General features: G+C 40.8%; 1 protein-coding gene across 4 annotated transcripts in view; it reads right to left on the reverse strand.

The window, feature by feature from the left end:
• The window catches only part of LOC134339458 (EVI5-like protein), a 275,292-nt gene that overhangs the window by 209,854 nt on the left and 41,136 nt on the right, over nucleotides 1-24,302 (reverse strand). For all 4 annotated transcript variants that reach the window (XM_063035989.1, XM_063035988.1, XM_063035987.1 and 1 more), the window contains exon 3: nucleotides 1,796-1,967. In XM_063035989.1, coding sequence (XP_062892059.1) covers nucleotides 1,796-1,923 — 128 coding nt within the window. In that variant the 5' untranslated portion in view covers nucleotides 1,924-1,967. The remainder of the gene's footprint in view (nucleotides 1-1,795; nucleotides 1,968-24,302) is intronic.

A 24,302-nucleotide genomic window follows, 5' to 3' on the forward strand; every position in this document is an offset into this window, starting at 1 on the left:
CACCATTACTGATATGATCCATTGCCATGACTGCAATTCCATTCATAACCACGTTTCCCCTTCTCCACACTGCCAAGTAACAATAACCTCAAACATTTTGCCTCTGCAGTACATTGCATCACAACTCCTAACTCATCCATCCATCTCCAACATGAGCCCCAGCACCCACCTCCACATGACCTGTCCTCATTCCACCTCCACTTCCTATTTCTGCTGCATGCACCTATCACTCATACACAGACCTCTATCCCCCACAATGTCCACCATCCTTCACACCAAGTGTCCTCCCAAAGGAAATGATCAGCACAACATCCTTACACACCCATGCAGTCCTGCTGCACACAATCCCACTGCCACCATGCTGGTATGTACTCTCTACTCCCTCCTGCATTTCTTCTATGACTAATTATATGTTAAACCTAAATATACACGTACGCGGCTATTCTTGCCGAAGGATTATAAAATTCCATTAGTTGGTTATTTTTCGACATTAGGTGCATGCTGTTCGACTTTCAGAGAACTTTCTGTCAAATGATTTGATGTAATACAGGCAGTGCAGGAACTGTGCAATATCAATTTATATTTAGATTAGATTATATTTATGTGCTATAACGTGTGGTTGGACAAACTTGGGTAGTTTTCCCTAGAGTAGTGGAGGGCAAGGGGAGATCTAACAAAGGTTTATAAGATTATGAGAGGCATAGATAGAGTAGAGAAACACAAAATAATCTGCAGATGCTGTGATCAAAGCAACACTTACAGTACGCTGGATGAACTCAGCAGGTCGGGCAGTATCAGTGGAAACAATAGATAGAACGAAGGGTTCGGGCTTGAAACGTCGACTCATCGTTTCCACTGATGCTGCCCGACCTGCTGAGTTCATCCAGTGTACTGTAAGTGTTCCCTAGAGTACAGAAACGATCCTTTTCCCAAAAGTTGCAATAGCTAATACCAGGGGGTATGTACTTAAGGCGAGATGGGGTAATTTCAATGGAAATGTGAGGGGCAAGTTGTTTTTTTTTTGTTTTTACACAGAGAGTTGTGGGTGACTGAAATGCTCTGCCTGGGGTGGTGGTAGAGGCCAAAACAATCGAGACTTCTAAGAAACATTTAGATAGGCACATGAATGTGAGGAGATTGGAAGGCTATGGATATTATGCAGATTATCGAGATTAGTTTAGTTAACCACTTGATCACTAATTGATTCGGCAGACAACTGTGGGCCAACAGGCCTGTTCCTGTGCTGTACTGTTCAATATTCTATATTCTATATTTCATTGCATCTAGTAATATAATTAAGCCCTCAAGCTAGTAAAGAGGCCTCAAAAATAACCCATATGCAGATATAACCTTTCACTTGAGAGATCAAAAAGAGATCTTTTTATTCCTAAATAAAAACAGAAAATAGTGGACCATTCTGCAGCTCAAGCAGAATCTGTGGGACAGAGAAAGATGGGTAACATTTCACGTTGAACACAGATTATTAAAATGGTTTTAATGCAGGGTATTCAGCCTGAAGCATAGTTACTCTTTTTATAGATGCTAATCACCTTACTGAATGTTTCCAGTATCTTCTACATTATTTCAGATATCTAGTGGCTGCATTTAGTGTCTTCCAATTAAAATCAGTTCTCAGGCCAAAGCAAGGAAGACTCAAGTCCCAGAATATTAAAGAGTCTGGCTTACCTATAACACGAAAAAGTAGTTCCAAATAAAGCATGGTATTTTGTAAGATCCCTGCTGTAGTATTTATAAAAAAAAAATTGCTTTGCATTATGTTAAATGTTGCCCTCACCTGTTTTGCTCTTCTAACTTTGCCAGTAGTTCCAATTCATCTGGACTGAGGTTATCAGAAGAGGAAGAGTCGGGGCTGACTGCAGGACTTGCCATGGGAACAAGGGTTTGCAGTGTTAGGGTCTTCATCCATCAGAAGGTAAAGAACTGTATGGCAGCAAGATTTGTATTATCTAGAAGAGAAAGAGGTGAATGTTGGCAACAAATTGATGAAATGCATACTCAGGGACCAGCGAGTTCATTAAACTAGATACAGTAAAAAAATGACAAATTACTTGAATTGACCACCCAAGTACCAGAGAACAAAATCTGCCTTTCTGTATTACAGCTAGCATCTCAGAATCCAGCACTACTTCTTTAATTACACACACCAATCATCAAGCCAATAACTTTCTGAATGCCTGCTCACTGCTGGAGCAGACCCTTCATGTTAGGAGCTGGTTCTTCCTGTGATTTAGGTCCACCAATGTTTCTTCAGCACACTTGGATTATGCATCACAGAAGTAATTGCAAAGAAAGCACGACAGTGCCTCTACTTCCTCACGAGCCTGCAGAGATTCGGCACGGCATCAAAAACCTTGGCAAACTTCCATTGATGTGTGGTGGAAAGTGTGCTGGCTGGCTGCATCACAGCCTGGTATGTGAACACCAAACCCTTTGAGCAGAAAATCCTACAAAAGGTAGTGGATTGTGGCCCACTACACCACAGGTAAAATCCCAACCACTGAGCACATCGACATGAAAAATTGACGTAGAAAAGCAGCAGCCACATTCCAAGATCCTCACCACCCAGGCCATGCTCTTTTCTCACTCCTGCCATCAGGTAGAGGGTACAGGAGCCTCAGGACTCGCACCACCAGGTTCAAGAACAGTTCTTACTCCTCAACCATCAGGCTCTTGAACAAAAGGGGATAACAAGACTCATTCTACTTCCAGTGTTCCCACAACTGATGGTCTCACTTTAAGGGCTCTTTATCTTGTTACTTCATGCTTGTTATTTATTGCTATTTACTTATATCTGCATTTGCGCAGTTTGTTGTCCATCGATCCTAGTTACTTTTACCTGTTCTATAAATTTGGTAAGAAAGCCCACAGGAAAAGAAACTGAGGGTTGTATGTGGTGACAAGTATATACTCTGATGACAAATTTTACCTTGGATTTCAAAATTTTGAACTTTGAACTTTGGATAGAGACCGAGCTCTCTGGCTGAGAGACCAACTCTGGGAGGAAATGGAGTCTCTCTTCCTGATGGTTGGGGGAGGAAATGGGGTAGGTGGGTGGGTTTATTTTTAAAATCACACTTTATTCGTGTTTTCTGGGAAGTTTTGCCTTAATGTTAATACTGCACCAATAATCTCAAATACATTATTCCTGGTTCAGTTTATCATTTATGCATTTTGTAGTTATTCCTTACTGGCGAGGTTTATTGCACATATTGGCTTTTTAGCCCTAAAGAGGAATGCTGTATTCCTGGAGCTCATCAACAATTAATAACTCACTATGTCTTCACTATCAAAAAATCTAAATTAATATAGCATTCTATCACTATTGGGATTTGTAATACAGTTAATACACTGAATTGGCAATTGAAGAGGTTTTGCTCTGTGCACATGGCCAGAGTTGAAAATTAACCAATTACTTGAGCTATAGTAGTGTAGTGGCTAGCACGACTCTTACAGCTCGGGGTGATTTGTAGTTCAGAGTTCAATTACGGTGCCATTCTGTTAGGAGTCTCTGTACATCCTCCCTCTGTAGAAGATGTGGGTTTTCTCTAGGTCCTCCAGTTTCTTCCCACAGTCCAAAGATGTACCAAGGTTGCTGAATTGGTCATTGTAAACTGTCCCGTGATTAGGTTAGGGTTAAGTACAGTTATGGAGTTGCTGGGGCGCCGTAGCTCAAAGGGCTGGAAGGACCTACTCCATGTTGTATCAGTCAATAAACAAATTAAACAAAATGCAGTCCCTGACTTCACTGTAACTATTAGACTAATATGGTTATTCACTGCACTTCAAATCAGAACTGCCATGTTATTAGAAACAGGGGTCCAGAACCACGGCTAGCTGGTTTCAGGGATTTGAAAACTCCAGGGAGAGGAAGACCTCCAGTTATCAGAATAATAATTTTTGCTGGTTTAAATGTGACCATAAAGAACCCAGAGAAAACTAAAACAAACAAGAGAAAATCTGCAGATGCTGGAAATCAAAGCAACACACACAAAATGCTGGAGGAACTCAGCAGGCCAGGCACCATCCATGCAAAAAAATAATTACAGTTGACGTTTCGGGCCAAGATCCTTCGGCAGGACTGGAGAAAAAACAGCTGAGGAGTAGATTCAAAACGTGGGGGGAGGTGAGAGAGAAACACTAGATGAAACCAGGAGAGACAGGGATGAAGTAAAGAGCTGGGAAGTAGATTGGTGAAAGACAAACAGGGCTGAAGAATGGGGAATCTGATAGGAGAGGACAGAAGGCCGTGGCAGACAGAAAAGGTGGGAGGAGCACCACAGGAAGGCGATAAGGTGAGAGGGCATCATATTAATTATCTCGAATTCAATTAAACTGAATTGACTTTATTTCTCACATCCGTCATATACGAGGAGTAAAAACCTTCACGTTACATCTCCGTCTAAACGTGCAACGTGCAATTTATAGTAATTTATAATAAATAGTATGTTTAACAGGACAGTCAATATTTCACAGAAATACAGCTGTGTCAGCATGAGTTAAGCAGTCTGATGGCCTGGTGGAAGAAGCTGTCCCGGAACCTGTTGTTCCTGGCTTTTATGCTGCGGAACCATTTCCTGGATGATAGCAGCTGGAACAGTGTGTGGCTGGGGTGACTTGGGTCCCCAATTATTTTTGGGGTCCTTTACACACACCTGTCACTGTAAATGTCCTGAATAGTGGGAAATTCACATCTACAGATGGGCTGGGCTGTCCGCACCACTCCCTGCGGAGTCCAGTGAATGAGGGAAGTACAATTCCTATACCAGGCAGTTATGCAGCCAGTCAGGATGCTGTCAATTGTGTTCCTATAGAAAGTTCTTAGGATTTGGGGGCCCACACCAAACTTCTTCAACCATCTGTGGTGAAAGAGGTGCTGTTGTGCCGGTATGTACAGACCATGTGAGATCCTCGGTGATGTTCACCCTCTCAACCCGAGATCCATTGATGTCAATGGGGGTGTTCTTAAGGGGAAACCTTACCTGACAAATCTTTTGGAATTCTTTGAGGGAAATAACAAGGAGGATAAACAAAGGATGTTATTTACTTGGATTTTCAGAAGGCCTTTGATAAGGGGGGGGGGAAGGATCTTTTGATAAGGTGCCACGTGAGACTAATTAGCGAGATAAAAACGCATGGTATGACCAGAAAGGAACTAGCATGGATAGAGGATTATCTGACTAGCAGAAGGCAAATAGGGGAATAAATATGGCCTTTTCTGGTTGGGTGCTGGTGGCAAGGATTCATTGTTGGGACTGCTTCTTTTCACTTTTATGTCAAAGATTTGGATGAAGGAATTGATGGCTTTGTAGCCATGCTTGCAGACGATATGAAAATAGGTGGTGGGCCAGGTAGTGTTGAGGAATCTGCCGAAGAATTTAGACAGATTGGTGAAATGGACAAAGAAGTGGCAGATGGAATATAATACAGGGACGTGCACTTTGGCAGAAGGAATAAAGACTTGGACTAGTTTTGAAATGGGGAGAAAATTCAAAAAGCAGAAGTCCTTGTGCAGGATTTTCTAAAGGTTAACTTGCAGATTGAGTTAGTGGTAAGGAAGGCAAATGCAATGTTAGCATTCATTTTGAGAGGACTAGAATACAGAAGCAATGATGTAATGATCAGGCTTTATAAGGCACTGGTCAGGCTGTACTTGTGAAGTATTGTGAGCAGTTTTGGGCCCCTTATCTAACAAAAGATATGCTGGCATTGGAGAATGTTCAGAGGAGGTTCATAGGAGTGATGCCAGGTATGAAAAGGATAACATATGAGGAGTGTTTGATAGCTCTGAGCCTGTACTCATTGGAGGTTAGAAAAATGAGGGGGGGCAGATTTCGTTACAACCTTTTGAATATTGAAAGGTATGGATAAAGTGGATGTGGAGAGCATGTTTCCTTTAGTGGGGGAATCTAGGACCAGACAGCGCAGACTCAGAATTGAGGGACATCTATTTAGAATGAATGAGGAAAAATGTCTTTAGCCTAAGGGTGGTGAATCTGGGGAGATCAATGCCGGAGATGGCTGTGCAGGGTAAATCATAGGGTATATTTAAGGCGGAGGTTAAGAGTTCTTGATTAATCAGAGAGTCAAAGGTTACAAGGAGAAGGGAGGAGAATGAGGTTGACAGGAATAATAAATCAACCATGATGGAATGACAGAGCAGTCTCGACAGGCCAAATGGACTAATTCTGCTCCTGTGTCCTATGACTCACTTGTCATAGCCAAACTGTCAGAGAAAAAATGGATCAGATGCTTTGCCACAAAGTTCAAGTGCAGGAAATACTGTGTGCACAGTGGCTGCTGCAAACTTACAGAGTTATCAATTACTGACCAGATATTTGTTTCTCAAAGTTATGTATTGGCCTGAGCAACATTAGGGACACAATTCACGTCTTCATTTCACCTGTATCCATAACTTTGTGAACTAAACTTTACAAATTCTAGGTTTATAGAAGAATTCCAAAGTCCTCCTGTGTTCTACCTGCAGCACACACAAAATATTGGAGGAACTCAGCATGCCAGGCAGCATCTATGGAAAAGAGTATACAGTCGGCACTTCAGGCCAAGGTCCTTCATCCTGATGAAGGGTCTCAGCCCAAACTGTTGACTGTTAACTCCTTTGAACAGATGCTGCCAGGCCTGCTTAGTTCCTCAAGCATTTTGCGTGTGCTGCTTGGATTTCCTCTATCTGCAGATTTTCCCTTGTTTCGGATTCTACAGGCAGGACTGTTTGCTAACTTCACTTTCAAAATGTCTGATTTATTTACTATCCCAACCAGGCTTGAAGTCCCCAACAAATCACCATTCAGCTTCCAATTTATTCAGGTTATCCATTCAGCAAATCTACGTGCCAATACAGCCCTTCCAAAATTGGGGTACTTCAAGCTCTTGTAGTCCTCCAGGCATTGCTAAATGGGGATTGTGCCCGAACCTCCATATAGTCTGAACCTGAGTTGACTGGAAACTTAATGGAACGGTCTGTGAACAGAGGTAATGAGCTGACATGAGATAGCTGGAAATAGTTTGAATCAACTTGACTTTGGGTTAAACAAAAAAAAAATGACATTATGCACAAGTCTATTTGGTGAAAAAGCAATAGGGCAATGCTGCCTGTAGCTTTGGGTTAAATCTAAGGCTGACCAGATAGGACAGAAACAATAAAATTAAAACAACAATTCAAACCAATGAGGAAAGAGAATAAGAATGGAGAATTCTGCATGTAGCATCAGCAGAAAACTCAGACAGTGATCATTGTGGAAGTGGATGAGCATGTATCAGACGTGTGGAGATTAAGCCAGGATCAAGGGGGCATCTGGCAAGCATGAACTCCTCAACTTTTCTATTTTGATTGATAGTTCAGGAGGCATTAGGGAAATCTCATGGGTGTGCATATGGCTAGTTAATTATATATAAATTGTATGCTTACTTTTAACCAAGCTACATGAATCGCATGCTTATTTTTAATCGAACCAACAAAGAAAACCATTAGTTAACACAGATTCTCTCCATACCTAATCAATCATTGTTGTTGAAGATGGGAATCAGCTATATCTCTAGATGCTGTCCAAATTTCCAATTGTTATTTTCACTTTCTGCAGGTTGAGGGTCTGTATCTATGGAGACCCAAATCCCTTTGAATGTTTAATACTTATCATGATAGAGAAAGAACCATGTTCTTTTCCTTTTAGACCCAATTTGGAGAATCTTACCTAGATTGAAAACTATTTGCCAAAATTTTCACCAATTTTAATGTCTCCTCGTAATTTAATGATTTCATTTTACTGCTCACAAATGGATTGCCAATTGCCATATCAGCAGCAAGCTTTTTAATCTGACACTTTCCGCTAACTCACACAGATTTCCACTAGGCACCACTCAACACATCCTGTTAATTCAAGTACATATCCATTATTCTCTGCCTTTTACTGCTCAGCCAATTTCCTACTTAGATCAATAGCTTACATTCATTTCCATATGCTTCAGCTTTAGCTAACATCCAAAGAGGATTTTTTTTTCTCATCTCTTCCAAAGGTTCAATCACATTGTTAGGTTAAGTTGCTCTCTGATCTTGACAATCCATTTGCAATTATTTCATCACCATACGAGGTGACATCATCAGTGCGCTGTTCACCTGTGGTGTGTCCTCCGAATGTTTAGCTTTTATATACTTGTCAATCAGTTGATTGCTTGTCTTCACGGAAACTTAATTGTGACATAATATTGGTGATGAGCAAGTTTTAAAACAAACCCAAGGTGACTACCACCTGCTGAAGCACAGCACAATGTTTTTTCTTCACAAGAGGGAGAGAGACGTTCAAGATTTTTTAAAAAAGCACAGCAGGATGATCCAGCTTAAAAAAAGTGGAAAATGGACGAAATTCACAGGTTCATAAGCAATAAGTACTGGGTGATGATGATGATAATAATAATTTTTATAAAAATGCAGAAATGGCCAGCTACATCAGAAAGATAGATGCATTTGATTGCACAACAGGTAATTGGATGTTGTATACTGAACAGATTGAGTGGTATTTTAAAGCAAATGAAGCGCCAGTTTTGCTGAGTGCAATTGGTGGAAGAACATCCAGTTTGACTGCTCCAACCAAACCAGCTGAAATGAGCTTTGCTGATATCATGAAAGTAATGCATGAACATTTAGAACCAAAACCATTTTTGATTGCACAACTCTTTAGGTTTCATACGTGGTGTCAAAAGGAAAGGGAGTCCATTTCAGCATACACAGCTGAATTGAAGAGATTGTCCAAGCATTCTTGGTTCAGTGATGAGCTGAAGAATGGACTGAGAGATTGTTTAGCTTGTGGAATCATATAAGAAATCGTTCAAAAATGACTCCTAACTGAAGCACAACTCACATTTGGAACAGCACTTGAAACCACTGTATCACTGGAATCCACAGCCAGAGATGCAATTGAGTTGCGGTCAAGAATGAAAGTGAATGTGAACAAAATTACAGCATCTAAACAGAAACTTGCCTGGCTGAACAAACCGTGTTACCACTATTGCAGAGGCTGACATACACCAGACCAATTCAGGTTTGAAGCTGAAACTTGCAGAAAATGAAACAAAGTAGAACGTATACAAAGAGCAGACAAAAATAAATGGACTGCACAGGGACTTGTTCTGCAACCACATTCTCTGGTGACTATATACATCACCTTTTGTGGAAAATGAAATTGCCCCTCATGTTTCAAAATTATTCACCTCTCAACCTCAGCCTTCTAGTTTTCGCTCTCCTTCAAGCCCGAGCAGCATATTTGTAAATCTTCTCTGCACTCTTGCCAGTTAATGATGCCTTTCTTACAAGTATTACCAATACTCCACGTGAGTTCTCACCAATGTTTTGAATAGCTATAAAATTATGTCCTAGTGTCTTGACTGATGAACATAGTATGCTAGCACTTTCTTCACCACCCTGTCTATTTGTGACATCAACAATGTATAACTACTCGGAAGATCTGTTTCACAACATACCCCAGGGCCCAACCATCCTGCTGCCCTGGTTTGATTTCCCAAAATGCAACTTTGCATTTTGCATCTATCCAAACTGAAAGCCATTTACCAATCCTCAGTCCACTTATATATTTGATTACAAGCCCCCCCCGGTAATGTTTAATAGCTTTCTTCAGTGTCAATGATCCCATCTACTTCAGTAGAATTCCACAAACTTACTAACACTTCCTTATGATACATTTGCATCCAGTTAATGAAAAATGAACAACAATGGTCCTAACACCAGCAGTGTGTGGGGGTCAAATCTAATTAGCAATCTGACCTTCCAGAACAGACTACCATGTGGTACTTTGTCAAAGGCTTTGTTAAAGTCATATAAACAACATCTGTTGTTCTTCATCTTCATCTATCCTCTTGGTTATCTCTTTAAAAAACTCAAAAAGAAATTCATCAGACACAATTTCTCACACACAAAACCTTAATCAGGCCTTTTCAATTCAAATGGTGATAGATTTTCTCCCTCAGAATCTCTGCCAGAAACTGACCTACCATTGATATTACGACTCACCAGCCTGTACTTGTCTTTGCTGCCTTTCTTAAATAATGGTACATTAGCCACCCTCTGGTTTTCTGGAATTTCACCTGCCACTAAAGATGAAGCAAGTGTCTGCAAGATTCTTTGCAATTTCTTCTCAAGCTTCTCACAAGATCAGAAGACACACTCACTGCCCTTTGAGGGGAAATAAAAATATGCCCCATCTCTATTTTAAATATGTTATAATATATTTTTAAGTAGTGACTCTGTTGTTTGTCAACGGTTGATAACATCCTCTCCTTATCTACTCTGTCAGAATCTCTCAGGGTACTGAATGTTTTCACACATTCAGAATCCAGTAGATTCAAACCTACTCTGCTTTACCTTTCCTCATCAGACAATCAACCCATTCTAGGTAATAGTCATATGTCTTCTCTGAACTACCATCAGCACATTTACATCCTTCTACTAATAACAAGCCAACATTCTGCATTCCAGCTATGGTCTCACCAATATTCAAAAGTACTGTAAGTGACATCTAACCTCTTATTCAGTTCCCCAAGCAAAAAAAAAGGACATTTTGTTAGCTTTCCTAATTACTGTACACTTTCTCACCTACTGTGCAGTGCAATAACCAGATATTCTGTAATGCATTGACAGCAAATAACGACTTTTCAACTGAAAGCACAAATAGAGTGCTATTTCTTCAACACCAATTAACAGACTACACTCAATTTAATAAAGAAACCAGGTGTCATTTTTAGGTTTCTTCTGCAAACTAAGATTTTTTGGTCAAATTGTGCAATTGCTACTCTCCCATCATGTGGGGGTGGACAGTTTCATACTTAGGGCAAGTACACAGTGAAACTAGTTTGAATACCAATGTACTAAAGATTACATCTTTCATAAAATAAAACATTGCGTGCATAGCCCCAGCCCCTGGATACAATGGAAATTGTTGTGATCTGGTCTATTATACAAACGGAGAACAAATTTTCCTGCATTAACTATTGTATTGCCATTAAAGGGATGTTCATTTGTAGGCTCCAGCTTTTGTTTTTGCCATATTACGCTTGGAATGCTCACTGCATTAATCAGCTAACTGCACGCTGATGAAAGCAGGCATTCAACAAATACTGCAGGGTCAAGAGTGGATTTAAATGGTCTCAGCACCCTCCTCTGTACTTCATACTGACTACCTTCCCACTGACATATTTTTTCATTCCTCACAAATGTTGCTTAACCTGCTGAGTCCCTTCAGCAAGCAAATTGTTGCTCCAGATTACAGGATTTACAATTCCTTTTGTCTTCACACTGGATTTAGGCTGTCCTCTCTCCCACAGTTTCACACACAGTCTCTTGTGTTTCCTCTTAAATAATTATGTGGTGAATCAAATGCTACAGCAACTAAGCACAAAATGTAGACTGAGAGCTATTGCTACATATGAAAGCTCGGGAAGACAAACCATGTGAAAGAGGATTGATTTGTGGGCCTTTATGACTAGAAGGAAGCAAAGAACACAGGTAAAGCAGCACTGGGTCAACCAATTCTAATTGGATAGAGAGAAATTGGAATGTTTCACTAAAGACAAGAAATTAAAACCGTATAAACCAAAGGATTTTACATAATTGAACAATTGTTGGGAATAAGAGAATATCAAAAATGACTAATGGAATGTAGGCCTAAAGGAGGCCTGAAATTCAACCAAGAGGACATGATGTTTCAGATGACCTTCTGATGCCAACCCACCATCTGTGAGGATACAAGTCTGGAATGTGATGTGATCCACTTACTTGAAAATCACTCAGAGAGCACAATACTACCTAGAGCAAAGTCTGCTGCACTGGCACCATCCAACAACCTAAACATTCACTGCCTCCAGTACCAGTGCTCTGAAGTTTCAAAATCAGGTTTAATATCACTGGCATGTGTCCTGAATTTTGTTGTTTTGCATAGGCAGTAGTTCAATTATAAGTATACATTCTGTATATTAAAAATATATTAAATAAGTAGTTCAAAAAGAGAGGAAGTAAAGATACTGAGGTAGTGTTCGTGAGTTCATTGCCCATTCAGAAATCTTTTGCGGAGGAGAATCAGTTTCTCCTGAAACGTTGAGTGTCTGTCTTCAAACTTCTGGATCTCCTCCTTGATGGTTGCAATGAGAAGACAGCATATCCCGAGTGTTGGCGGTCCTTAATGATGGATGCTGCTTTTTTTGAGGCTGCACCTTTTGACAGTGTCCTTGATGCTGGGGAGACTAGAGCCCACAATACAGCTGGCTGTGTTTACAACTTTCGGCAGCTTTTTTGGATCCTGTACAGTGGTCCCTCCATACCAGATGATAATGCCCTCAATCTCATCTCTTCCACTTCACGCACATCTGCTCTTACCCCATCTTCTTACCACCCTACTGGGGATAGGGTTCCTCTTGTTTCCCCAAGATTTGCAGGATTTCTTTTGACATTTCTAGTCTAACCCTACATCCCAAATGCATGTACAGATGAGTGTTGGAGTCTAAGGGAGCTACCTGTACATGGATAGAATAAAATAAGTGTAGGATTTGTGCAAATGTGGATATGTTTGGTGATAGGATCCCTTTGGAGATTATGGAAATTGTGGAGGATGATGTATTGGAGTGGAGGCTCATGAGATGATAGGTAAGGACAAGAGGAAATCTATCACTGTAAGGGTGGCAGGAAGATCGGGTGAGCGCGGATGTTTTAAGGGAACGGAGGACATGCGGGCAAGGGTAGCATCTAACGTGGAGGAAGGGAAACCCTGTTCTTTGAAGAAGGAGATGTCCTGGAAAGGAAAACTGCATCCCAGAAACAGATGCAGCAGAGACGAAGGAACTGAGAAAAGATAATAGCAATTTTACAGGAGACAGGGTAGGAAGATGTATAGTCAAGATAACTGTAGGAATCAGTAGACTTATAAAAGATGTCGTTGCTAAGTTTATAAAAGATGTTCAAGTTATAAGCCTTTTCACACATCCAATTAATAGAACCAAAAGAGCAGCTGTTCTAGAATGTGATGTACTGTACCTGTGATACAGTTTGTGAAATGCAAACAACAGACGTGCAAGAGTCACTGTTTCAAAGTAGCAAGCACAGAAGTAATCAGCACATGACAAGCTTCTGCAAAAAGCCAATGTGATAATGACCATATAATGTAAAGTGATATTTTATGAGTGAAGAGTATCGTGTGAACACTAAATGATAATTACACTGTTCCTCCCTGAAATATTGTTCTCTTATCGATCATGAGAAATGGTTATACAAACGTGGAAGCACACCAGGTTTTTAATGAATCCTCAGGACAGGTAATGCAGATATTGAAATTGAAAAGTAAATATTAATACTAAAAGTAAATATTATGATGTATTAAATACATCATCCGCTACAAAGAAAGAAATATCAAGAATTTAGAAAGCCTGAATTACATATTTTGCAGATCATTAAGCGTGATATTGGAGAAAGAAAGCATAAGATCTGACCATTATATTCCAATCTTCATTGGCAAAAGACACATTGCCCACGGACTAGAAAGCAGTTAATGTGAAAGCTTTGTTTAACAAAGGAGAAAGAGGATAGAATGAGTAATTACTGGGCAGTTGGCCTAACACTGAATGTGGATAAAGTACTGGAAACAATTCCAAGGGACAGTATATCTGTCATTTAGAAAAGGCACAAATCAAATGGATTTGTTAAAGCAAGGTTGCATTGAGTAAATTAAATGATTTTAGGCCATTAAAAGCATAATGGATGAGAATCGTGTTTGCTGTACATTGCTTTATTCAACCCTTAGAGAATTCATATAGCTTCTGAGAAGTAAACTGAACACATATGAGATCCATTGAAGCGTGTCAAGATGCGGGGAAGTATATATTGGTCGGGAGGTATTTTAGTAACTTTAAGGTACAATGTTGTGAGTTATCACATGGTTCAATAAACAAGGCTCTTGCTTTAAGTGGTCATACACATATATATAAAATCAATGTTTAAACTTAAATCCAAGGTTAAAAATTAGATGAAAAAATATTTTTAAGAAGTTAGCAGAAACATAAAACTGCCATTTGACTGAGAGGTTTAGGTTATTAGAGGACTGCAAAAAGGACAGAACAGTGGTGATGAATTCAATCCAGAGAAGTGCATAATAATGCCTCTGGGACAGCAAACAACAAAGGGAATACACAATAAATTACACTACATTGAGAACCATATTAATATAGGACTGTCTGAGTACATCGCCACAAATCACCAGGGTGGAGGCGATTCAGGTCCCAATCAGGATACTTTCCTATTTTGATCAAGGCAAAGCAGTTGTGTCAGAACATTAAGCAAAAATGCAGTTCAAAAAAGGATGCACAGAATTGGAAGGGGTTCAGAGGAGAGTACCGTGGATTTTGTCAGAACTGAGGACATTGGATAGGCAGACATTGTTTTCTTTGAAAGAGAGAAGGCTCAGATCTATAACTGAGATGTATAATAAATTGATCAGAGGGAAAAAAAGAATAATTTCGATCCCTCCAATTGATAGATCAAATAGATAACTGAGGAGATTTTTTTTCCCACCCAAAGGAGAGTTTAGGGTCTGGAATTCACTACCTGAAAATGTGGCAGAGGATCATAAACTAGAATATCTATATGAGCTTGGACATATGCAAAATGATGTCCAACACAGTATATTTCTATGAATCAGAACTCAGAAGTAAGTTCAGTAAAATAAAACATCGATATCCTATGAATCAACCTTATGAAATCTGTCTCTAATGCCTATATATCCCTGCAAATTTGCCCAGAGTACTGCAGACCTAGTCTCAGCAACCATCTGCACACTTTGGGTCTTGGTTTCAAACTTCTGTTTCATAATGCTTTTGTGAAGTACGGCAACTACTGATGGGAGAGGGAGAAAGGGGACATTTCCAATTCAAGACCTGCTATGGCTCGAATTCACATAGCTGAATGGTGGCAGCTTAAGGGATCATCATTTGTTGCCTGAGCTTGGCTTATCAGGTAGCTCCAACTAAACCCAAACTTCCAAGACCAACTTGAAACTGTACTACATTGTAATTAATTTCAGCTCACAAATTCAAAGGCAACAATTAGAGATGCCGGGATGTCACAAAGTCTTTTGAATGTCAGAAGTTGACTACATCTGAGCCAGTATTTCAATTTCTTTTAAACAGATGACCAGGACATTTTCACATTACTGCTTGCCATTTTTTAAACTTTAAGGTACTTAAAACAGCAAAATACTCAGTCAGCTGTAAGCAAGACACACAAAATGTCATCAGGCAGCATCAGTGGAAATGAATAAACAGTTGATGTTTTGGGCCAAGACCTTTCTTAGCTGCAGAGTCCTGAGGGATACTCTGAAGGAATCCAAAACGCACTATAAAAAAAATGCAACTTCTCCTTTTTAATCTGGCGAAGCAGTAACATTGATATCAAGTGACTTTAAACGGAAACAGTGGGTCTAAAACCTACCTTATTTCTTGGAAATATTGGTGATATTTCTTTCCAAAAAAGATAAACAGTTAATCGAAATTATCTGACTTGAGGCAACCCACTCATATGGGTGGAGGCATTGCTGTGTTCCTAGAAAACAGACCACATTGTGTCCTTACACAATGCAAGGCCACATCGGCATCCGTCAGTCTCGTGAGACCATGGATTTGCGCCCTGGAAGGTTTCCAGGGCGCAGGCCTGGGCAAGGTTGTATGGACGACCAGCAGTTTGCCCATGCTGCAAGTCTCCCCCCTCCATGACACCAATGTTGTCCGAGGGAAGGGCATTAGGACCCATACAGCTTGGCACCGGTATCGTCGCAGAGCAATGTGTGATTAAGTGCCTTGCTCAAGGACACGACGCGCTGCCTCAGCCAAGGCTCGAACTAGTGACCTTCAAATCACTAGACGAACGCCTTAACCACTTGGCCACGCGCCAACATCTGCCACATCATCTGCACATATATCAAGGAATGCAAGATGGAAAAATATAGTGTTTATTTATTAAGTTTTGAATACAAATTTTGAGTGTGAATTTTTATCCTATAGCTCAAATAATTTGGTAGTGACTTGCCGATTCTATAAGGATAGACTTGTGTTACCTGAACAGCCATAAATGGGTGGGGCGGGGGGGGGGTGCCTATAATCAAATGTCTGTTCTGAATAGCCAAACCTGTAAAGGGAGTCGAGTGCTGTAAATATACTGAATTTTACTGACTTCTGAAATATCAGAATTAAATGAATCATGAAAAGATGACAGCATCAAGATGAAAACTTCAAGTTATTGCAATGTTTGAGCTGGGTACTGATTGACACATGATGCCAGCAGTAAATATGTCATTTAATTTTCTATACAGAAGGAACTACTCAATAAGATCTCCAACTTCATAGGTTGACAGTATCTCAGGGGCATAAACAAACAATAAATTCTTTATCCATACTCCACATCCAGTATTTACTTTACAGCTCTAAGATGTCTGTTTACATCTGATCAAATTAAACGTAGTTTACACAGACTTTAAATCTATGCCGTTGGCCTGATTCGCCTGCTCACTGTAAAAGCTTTCCTGTGTGTATTTAAACTAATCACGATCATGGACAGTACATTTACTTCAAAACTCCATTCATCTGTTCTTTGCTACAAGGAAAACAACTGCAACTTTTCCAGTTTAATCTTGCACATAACATCTTGTATTTTTGTAACCATTCTGGTAAGTCTTGTTTCCTTCCTTTATCCTTCTGGGCGATGACCAGAATTGAACACAATATTCTGGTATTTTAAGAAGTTTCAGCATGAATTTCTCTATTTTTTGTATTTAGGTTTCTATTTTAAATCCCAGGATTCCATTTGCTCTAGTAACTGCTCTCATAAAATGTACTGCCACTTGCTTGGATTTATTTAAATAGTCACGCTCAGTCTATGTTGCGCCCCCCACATTCTTTTTGCCAAGTTTCTCTTTCTATGGATGGCTCTGTGTTGAACTCCCTTTGCTGCATCTCTACCTTTTCTGTCATCTTGCATCGTTTATCTTCTTGCAGATTATCCTCTTTATTCTCCTAGTTTGGTGTCAAATGTAAATTTGGAAACAGGACCTTGTATACCAATGTCCAAGTAACTAATGTACAGGTGACACCAGTACTGACTCCTGCAGAGCATACTCTCAACCAATCTAAAAAACGTAATCATTCAAAAGCACTTGGCTTTTTGCTATTAAGAATGAGATGACATAAAGAGCAGGAGCTGTTAGTGGGCATTTAATAAAAACAACTATTTTCCTTGACCCTTGATTCCCTATAGATCTAAAATGTATGGAGGCCTTGGACAGCTTCAGTTACGTCTCCAGAGTTGTACATGGCAGAACATTTCAAATTATTACAATCCACCAAACATGAAATTCCTCCCATCTTCATCTTGAACAGGAAATCTCTTCTGAAACTATTCTTTCCAATGTTAGCTTTTCTTGCCTGTGAAGTATCTTAAAACAAAATCTTGTCAATTTCAAAACCAATTTGCTATTCATCTGCTGCTGAACCTTCAACTTCGTAAGTTTCAATACTTTGCAGAAGATTCAAAATTTACTACATGACCTTGATCAACATTTCATTCTCTTAAAAATCTAAATCTGACTAGTCAATCATTACTTGCTTAACAAAAGGCAGCTCTCCTAAATGAGTCAGTAATCTTCAAGTGCCTATCAATAATTCTCTCACCACTACTTCTAAGTTTTCTGACAGCCAATGTTACACAACGGCAATAACTATTGTTCTTGGGCATGTCCATGCACAACAAGCATGTTCAGATACAAAATTAAAGCACGATCTGACCACAGAAAGTTAAGAACTTATGACTTTATGTCTGAGCCAAACCCGAAACCTTGGTTCTATAAACACAAGGGATTACCCAGATGCTAGAAATCCTGAGCACACACACAAAATGCTAGGATAACTCAAGTCAGGTATTTTGGGCCAAGACCCTTCATCAGGGCTGGAAAAAAAAGGGGCTGAAGCCAGAATAAGGTGGGAGGGGGCAGGGGAAGGAGTTCAAGCTGGTAGGTGATAGGTGAGACGAGATGAAGGGGAAGGTGGATGGGTGGGAGAGGAGGGATGAAGTAAGAAGCTAGGAATTATAGACAAAAGAGGTAGAGAGCTGAAGAAAGATAAATTTTATAGGAGAGGACAAAAGACGATGGAAGAAAGGAAAGGAGGAAGGGCACCAGATGAAGGGCAAGTGAGAAGACAAGGGATGAGAGGGGAACCAGAATGGGAAAAGGAAAAAGAAAGAAGGAGAAAGAGAGATAGTACTGGAAGTTAGAGAAATTAGTGTTCATGCCATCAGGCTAGAGGCTACCAATTTGTAATATGAGGTGTCTTCCAACCTGAGTGTGGCCTCATCACAGCAGTAGAGGATGCCATGGACTGACATGTTGGAATGGGAATAGGAAGTTGAATTCAAATTGGTGGCCACCGAGAAATCCTGACTTTTCTGGTGGACAGAGCAAAGGTACTCGACCATGCAATCCCCCAATCACTGTTAATATTTCTCTCACCATTGTTTCTGAAAGTGAGGAGGAGGCCATGTTGGTAGCACGGAACAGGAGGATAAGGTGAAGGCAGATGTGCGGGGAAGAATGGAGATATGGGTGAGGACATCATTGAAGGCTTCTACCCTCTTCCTTTCCAGTCCTGATGAAGGGTCTCTGCCCAAAATGTCAACCATTAATTCCCCTCTATAGATGCTGTCTGTTTTGCTGAGCTCCTCCAGGTAGCTTTATATCAGGTAGTCAGGTTCTGCATAGTGAAGCAATGCATAGAAAAATGGTTACTGTTTCACATGCCATCTCCATTCTTCCAGCTGTTCATTTATTTATACTTAGAGATACAGAACAGCAAAAGGCCCTTCTGGCCCGACAAGCCCACACCACACCTGGCAGAAACCCATAAGGTCACAGGGAGAATGTACAAACTTCTCACAGAGTATGATGGAATTGAACCCGAGTCGTTGGCTGGCGAAGAAATTGCGTTATACGAACCGCTACACTACCATGCATGCTGGTCTCCCATGGTAGTGAACCTTCATGCATTTATTTATAAAGAGCTGGCTCAATCCAAGGACATAATTCGTTTGTTATGTTTGATGTTTTGTAGTCACTTGGCAATGTTCCTGTGCCTAAGCAGCAGTGAAACATTAAAGTTCTAAGTACAAAGAATGTATAATATATACAACCCTGAGATTCTCTCCTTACAGGCAGCCACAAAACAAAGAAACCCAATAGAACCTGTGAAAAAAAGGCCTTAATGCAACCATCCTGCACCTTCGAGACTTCATTTCTCACCACAAAAATGCAAGGTTGTACAGGTGGTTCAAAAGCTCGACTCCAAAAGGTAAGTTACAGACTACTGCTTGCAGTGATTGCCAAACACCCGATGATCAGAAAGAAAAACAAATCACGCAAACGATAAAAATAAACAAATAATGTTCAGAACTGAAGCTCATGAAAATGAGTCCACAGCCACAAAGCCAGTCACAACCGATCCAGGAGCCAGTTAGTTGCAGGCTACAGCCTCAGTTCAGCACAGAGATCAGTAAGCTTTGCACAGCAGCAAGCTGAACACTGGCCCATCCCTCGCCTCCAGCCCCGACACCCTGACCTTTTCAATCTGGCCCGGTGCTAAAACTGGCCAAGCAATGGATTGTTCCTTGCTCTCAGTCCCAGGTCCTGCCACTTTGAGACACACACTGGCCCAGGCCCCACCACCTGAACTCTGCCCCGCCTTGGTTCCGCTGCTTCGAGTCAACTCTGAGGCCGATCCAACAGCCAAACACTGCTCTTGGGCCTGGACCCCGCTGCCACGATTCAGCCTGTCTGCACCACACCGCAACTGTCCTGTGCCTTTGAGACTTCATTTCACACTGCAAAAGTGGCAGTTCGTACAGGCAGTTCAAAAGCTCCGAAAGGGAAATTATAGGCTATTGATCGCTGTGATCGTTTAAGAAAAAGTATGATCAATAAAGTAGTTAATAGTTGTTTTTATTGCCAGCAAGTTATCACTGTGCTTCACCAATGCCATCTTAAACTGGAAGCCCATCTTTTGCTGCATTATGAAACATCATGCAAGTTGTTTTACAACCACTCACTTTACTCCATCCTAGGATGCTGTCCTCCAGACCAGGTAGCTTGTTTCCTTAACCTTTAGCAACTGCTCTAACACTACCTCATCATCTCCATCCGGCCATTATTGCCAACACTTTGGAGGGTTAACGGCGCCGAACGGCCACTCCTTTGCTTGCATCTACGGAAACAGCTCTATTTCCGTCTTTAATATCTCTATTTTTCCACTTCAGGGTCCTTTTGAAGACCCTGACCTGGAGTTACACGCTGACTACGGTTCTTCCCGGGAGTGGGACCCGCTCTCGGGGTTCCACCATCAGCCATTGTTGTTTGGCACGCCAAAGGCTCAGCCTAAGAGTCCGGCTTGGATTCGGAAGCCTAGGATCTCGGGGCTCTTAGGACGGGCGGATCGAGGGTCGGTGTCACAACAGGAGACTCATGTGTCATCGGGGAGTCGGGTTATCTGCGACTGTGTGCCTGGAGACCTGGGATCTTTGCGATCTTCAGGCACAGAGCTCAAAAAAAGCGACCTTACAAACTTTTAACATCGTAAACCAGCAAGTTGTTTGTTATGTCTCCCCACTCGCTGGGAAAATGGAGACATCCCTTCCTCCCTGATTGGGGAGAGAGAGAGAACCTGTGGTATGTCGAATACCAGGTGAAACGCGAAGTCCTTGGGGTATCTGCAAGTCTATGTCTTTGGTACTGCTTTGCTTAAACTTGAGTGCTCTGTGGCAGTACCGATGCTTTTTTTTGCCGGGGGGGGAGGGGGGGATTGATGCTCACTGCCATTTACAGGCAGGAGGGGGGAGTTGGGGGGGATTTTGGGGTTCTAACATTTAACTGTTGTTCATTCTTTGGGGCACTCCTCTGTTTTTCGTGGATGGTTGCGAAGAAAAAGCATTTCAGGATGTATATTGTATACATTTCTCTGACTGAACTGTACCTTTGAACTTTCCCTTCCATTGGGGCTTTGCCATCATCACCTTTCACTGGAAAGATGGACATTTTTTAACATTATTAATTATTGAGGCTCCAGGCATCACCGGTAATACAGGCATTAACTTCCCATTCCTATTTACCCTCAAAAAACTGCAGACAAGCCAAACCCTGAGCTGCTGCACCCTTTCTATGAAAGGTATCCCAAGATGCTGTTGGACTTACAGGATTTACAACATTGATAATTAAGACCAGCAATATGTTACAAAGTTAGAATGATAACTGACAGAGTAGGATATGCAAGTGGTGGTGCACCTACTATACTGCCTTTTCTTGTCTCGGTAGAGTCAGAGCAGCCTAGTCAAGCAACTGAGTAAGGTATTATGTGGATGCAACACACTACAGCTACAGTAAACTAGTATAAGGCAGTCATTTGGTATTCAGCCAGGCTTAAAGCACCAGGCACTGATTACTTTTCACCTCTAGTTAACCCTACACTGACTATCAGCAATTTCACAAAGATGTAAATGCTTCATTATTCTCGTGACATGCTCTTCAATTCCACTCACTCTACATTTTTTTTAAACTTACGTACATTTTTTGGCCCAGACATATACATTAATGATTCCAATTCCTCAAAGTTTGTGATGTAGTTTATTCCGCTCACCTTCAGGATGATCTGTCTTTCTTCAAAAAGACAGGTCTCTATCCTTTGATCATCTCTTCACACGTCCTTGACTTAGCAATGACAAGATTCGATCCATGGACTCCTTTTTGTCAAATTAACATATGCCTACTTTCGTCTGACAACTTTTTCCCAAAAGCATTGAATTTGCTGGTTATCTCTCTGTTGTCTACTGCTACAGAAAAATTCTGCGATCACTACAGCACAGTGAAGGTTAAATCAAGGTTAAGAAAGATTTGTTCCCAGACTGGACCTCAGCAAAACACACAAATTTCTCCATGGGAAGAAAAGAAACACACGGATGAGTAGGCCATTTGGCACCTCTTCACAGCTCTGCTACTCATTAAGCTTATGGCTTTTAGTTCACATGCCTGGACTAACCCCTTATCCTTTAATATACTGTACAAAAATCTATTTATCTCCATCTTTACGACATCCCATTCCCAATATATTTGCCAGTTGCTTGCTCTCTATCATCGAGCCTCTTTAGCCTTTTTGGGAAAGCATTCCAAAGATTCATCATTCTCCAGGTGAAGAAATTTCTTCCCATTTCAACCTTGAAATTTACCCTCTATGGTGTGACACATTGCTGCTAGGAATGAGACAAACAGATGGAGTCTAGATGCAGTCACAAATGTGCCACATTACAACTGAACCATGTTTCTCTAGGGTAGGAATCCTAAATGCAGACAAATAGAATACAAATAAAATGCTTGTGTATTTTGTTGAAGACAATGTGTGTATATTGTTCATGATATGCATTATCAGTATGAATACTGAGATTCAAAAGGCTAAGTCACATTGAATACTCTTGTCAAGAATTTTACATCAATGGTCAATTTATAAATGTATCAATTTTCAATGAAATATCACCATTGTATTCAATAAACTCGACAGTGATAAGTACTGTAAAAGAAGCCATTTTCTTCAATTATCTGTAAGTAGTTGTTACCAATCTATAAATCAGTGCACTTAGAGAAATCACACATGGTCTCCAAATACAAAATGAATATACATCATCTGATAATCAGCCTCCAGCAGCCAAATAAGGAAGAGAATTATAAATCCGCATTAAATAGTTTCATAATTCATTATGTAACACAGTAGTTAATGTTGAAGCTTTCTGATCTCCAGCAACCCAGGTCAATCTCAATCTTAGGCACCATCTCTGTGCAGTTGGCATACTTTCTCTGTGATGGAATGACCTTTCCCAGGTCTCTGGTTTTGTCCCACATTCCAAACATGTGCTGGTAGATTAACTGGCCATTGTGAATGACATTTCATGCATGTGAGTGGCAGGGTATCGGAGTGGAGTTAATGAGTGTGTAGGAGATGGTTGAGAATGCTCCAAGGGCTAGCACAGACTTGATGGAATGAACACCCTTCAATGCTGCACGGAAATAAGAGAAAGATATGAGAGTTCTTGTGAGCAAGGGGAAACAAGACCAGTAGAAAAGTGGATGGTAATTCTCCTGATAATGATTTACTTTAAAAATACCAGCTTAAAATGTGAGTAAAACTATGTGATCAATGGAGGATCTTTCAGAAATGCATAATCGTAAATAGATTCTTGTCACTTCTCAATCAGCAGACAGGATAACCCTTCCCAGTTCTTTGGACTATATTCAGCAAGCATGCTCTGGATACAAGACCAGTCTCATCTAGAGACTTCTCAGAAGAGAAAATGGCAACGCGACACAGCGCGCAATGGCCACTCCAGAATGAATATCGGTTATCTGTCAAGTAGGATGCCGTGCACAATCCTGATTTGATGGAAACGGGTGTGAGAAGCACGGAGGAACATCTGGTGAAACTTCTGAAATGCCTATTTTGCTGCTGCTGCTACTGTGCGATCCAGAATCTCTGGAGGGGAAGGCCCCGAATCTTTGGCTTTGCCTGTTACTTGGTGGCCAGGGTCGAAGCGTTCTGCAGAGATGGTGCTCGGTGCTCGGTGTCTGAGGGTTATTCGGAGGCTCGTGGTTTTCGGACGGACTCAGAGTCGGCTGTGATCCGGTGCTTCCAGGGTGCTGCATCGGCAAGTTTGCGGCACTGGAGGCTCACGGCAGGGAGAGTTTTTCTTCCTTCTACCGTCTGCGTGAGATGATGGGGCTATCGGACTTTGAGACTTTTTTTTTACCGTGCCCATGCTCTGTTCTTTATCAAATTACGGTATTGCTTTGCACTGTTGTAACTATATGTTATAATTATGTGGTTTTTGTCAGTTTTAGTCTTGGTCTGTCTTGTGTTTCTGTGATATCATACTGGAGGAACATTGTATCATTTCTTAATGCATACATTACTAGATGACAATAAACAAGGACTGAGTATCCTCATAATCTAATCTAGCACTTTTTTTGTAGACTATGAGGACATTCAGTCCTCGTTTATTGTCATTTAGAAGCTACATAGCTTCTATTTTTCTTACACGGTCCCAATGGAATTGTGTTATTGCAACTTGGGTGTAAATAAAGTCGTACCCAATCGTAATGTTAATGACAACTTTTATTTTAAACACAGTTGGTAAAAATCTAAAG

This window comes from Mobula hypostoma, chromosome 29, assembly GCF_963921235.1.
Source record: "Mobula hypostoma chromosome 29, sMobHyp1.1, whole genome shotgun sequence".
Lineage (NCBI taxonomy): Eukaryota > Metazoa > Chordata > Chondrichthyes > Myliobatiformes > Myliobatidae > Mobula > Mobula hypostoma.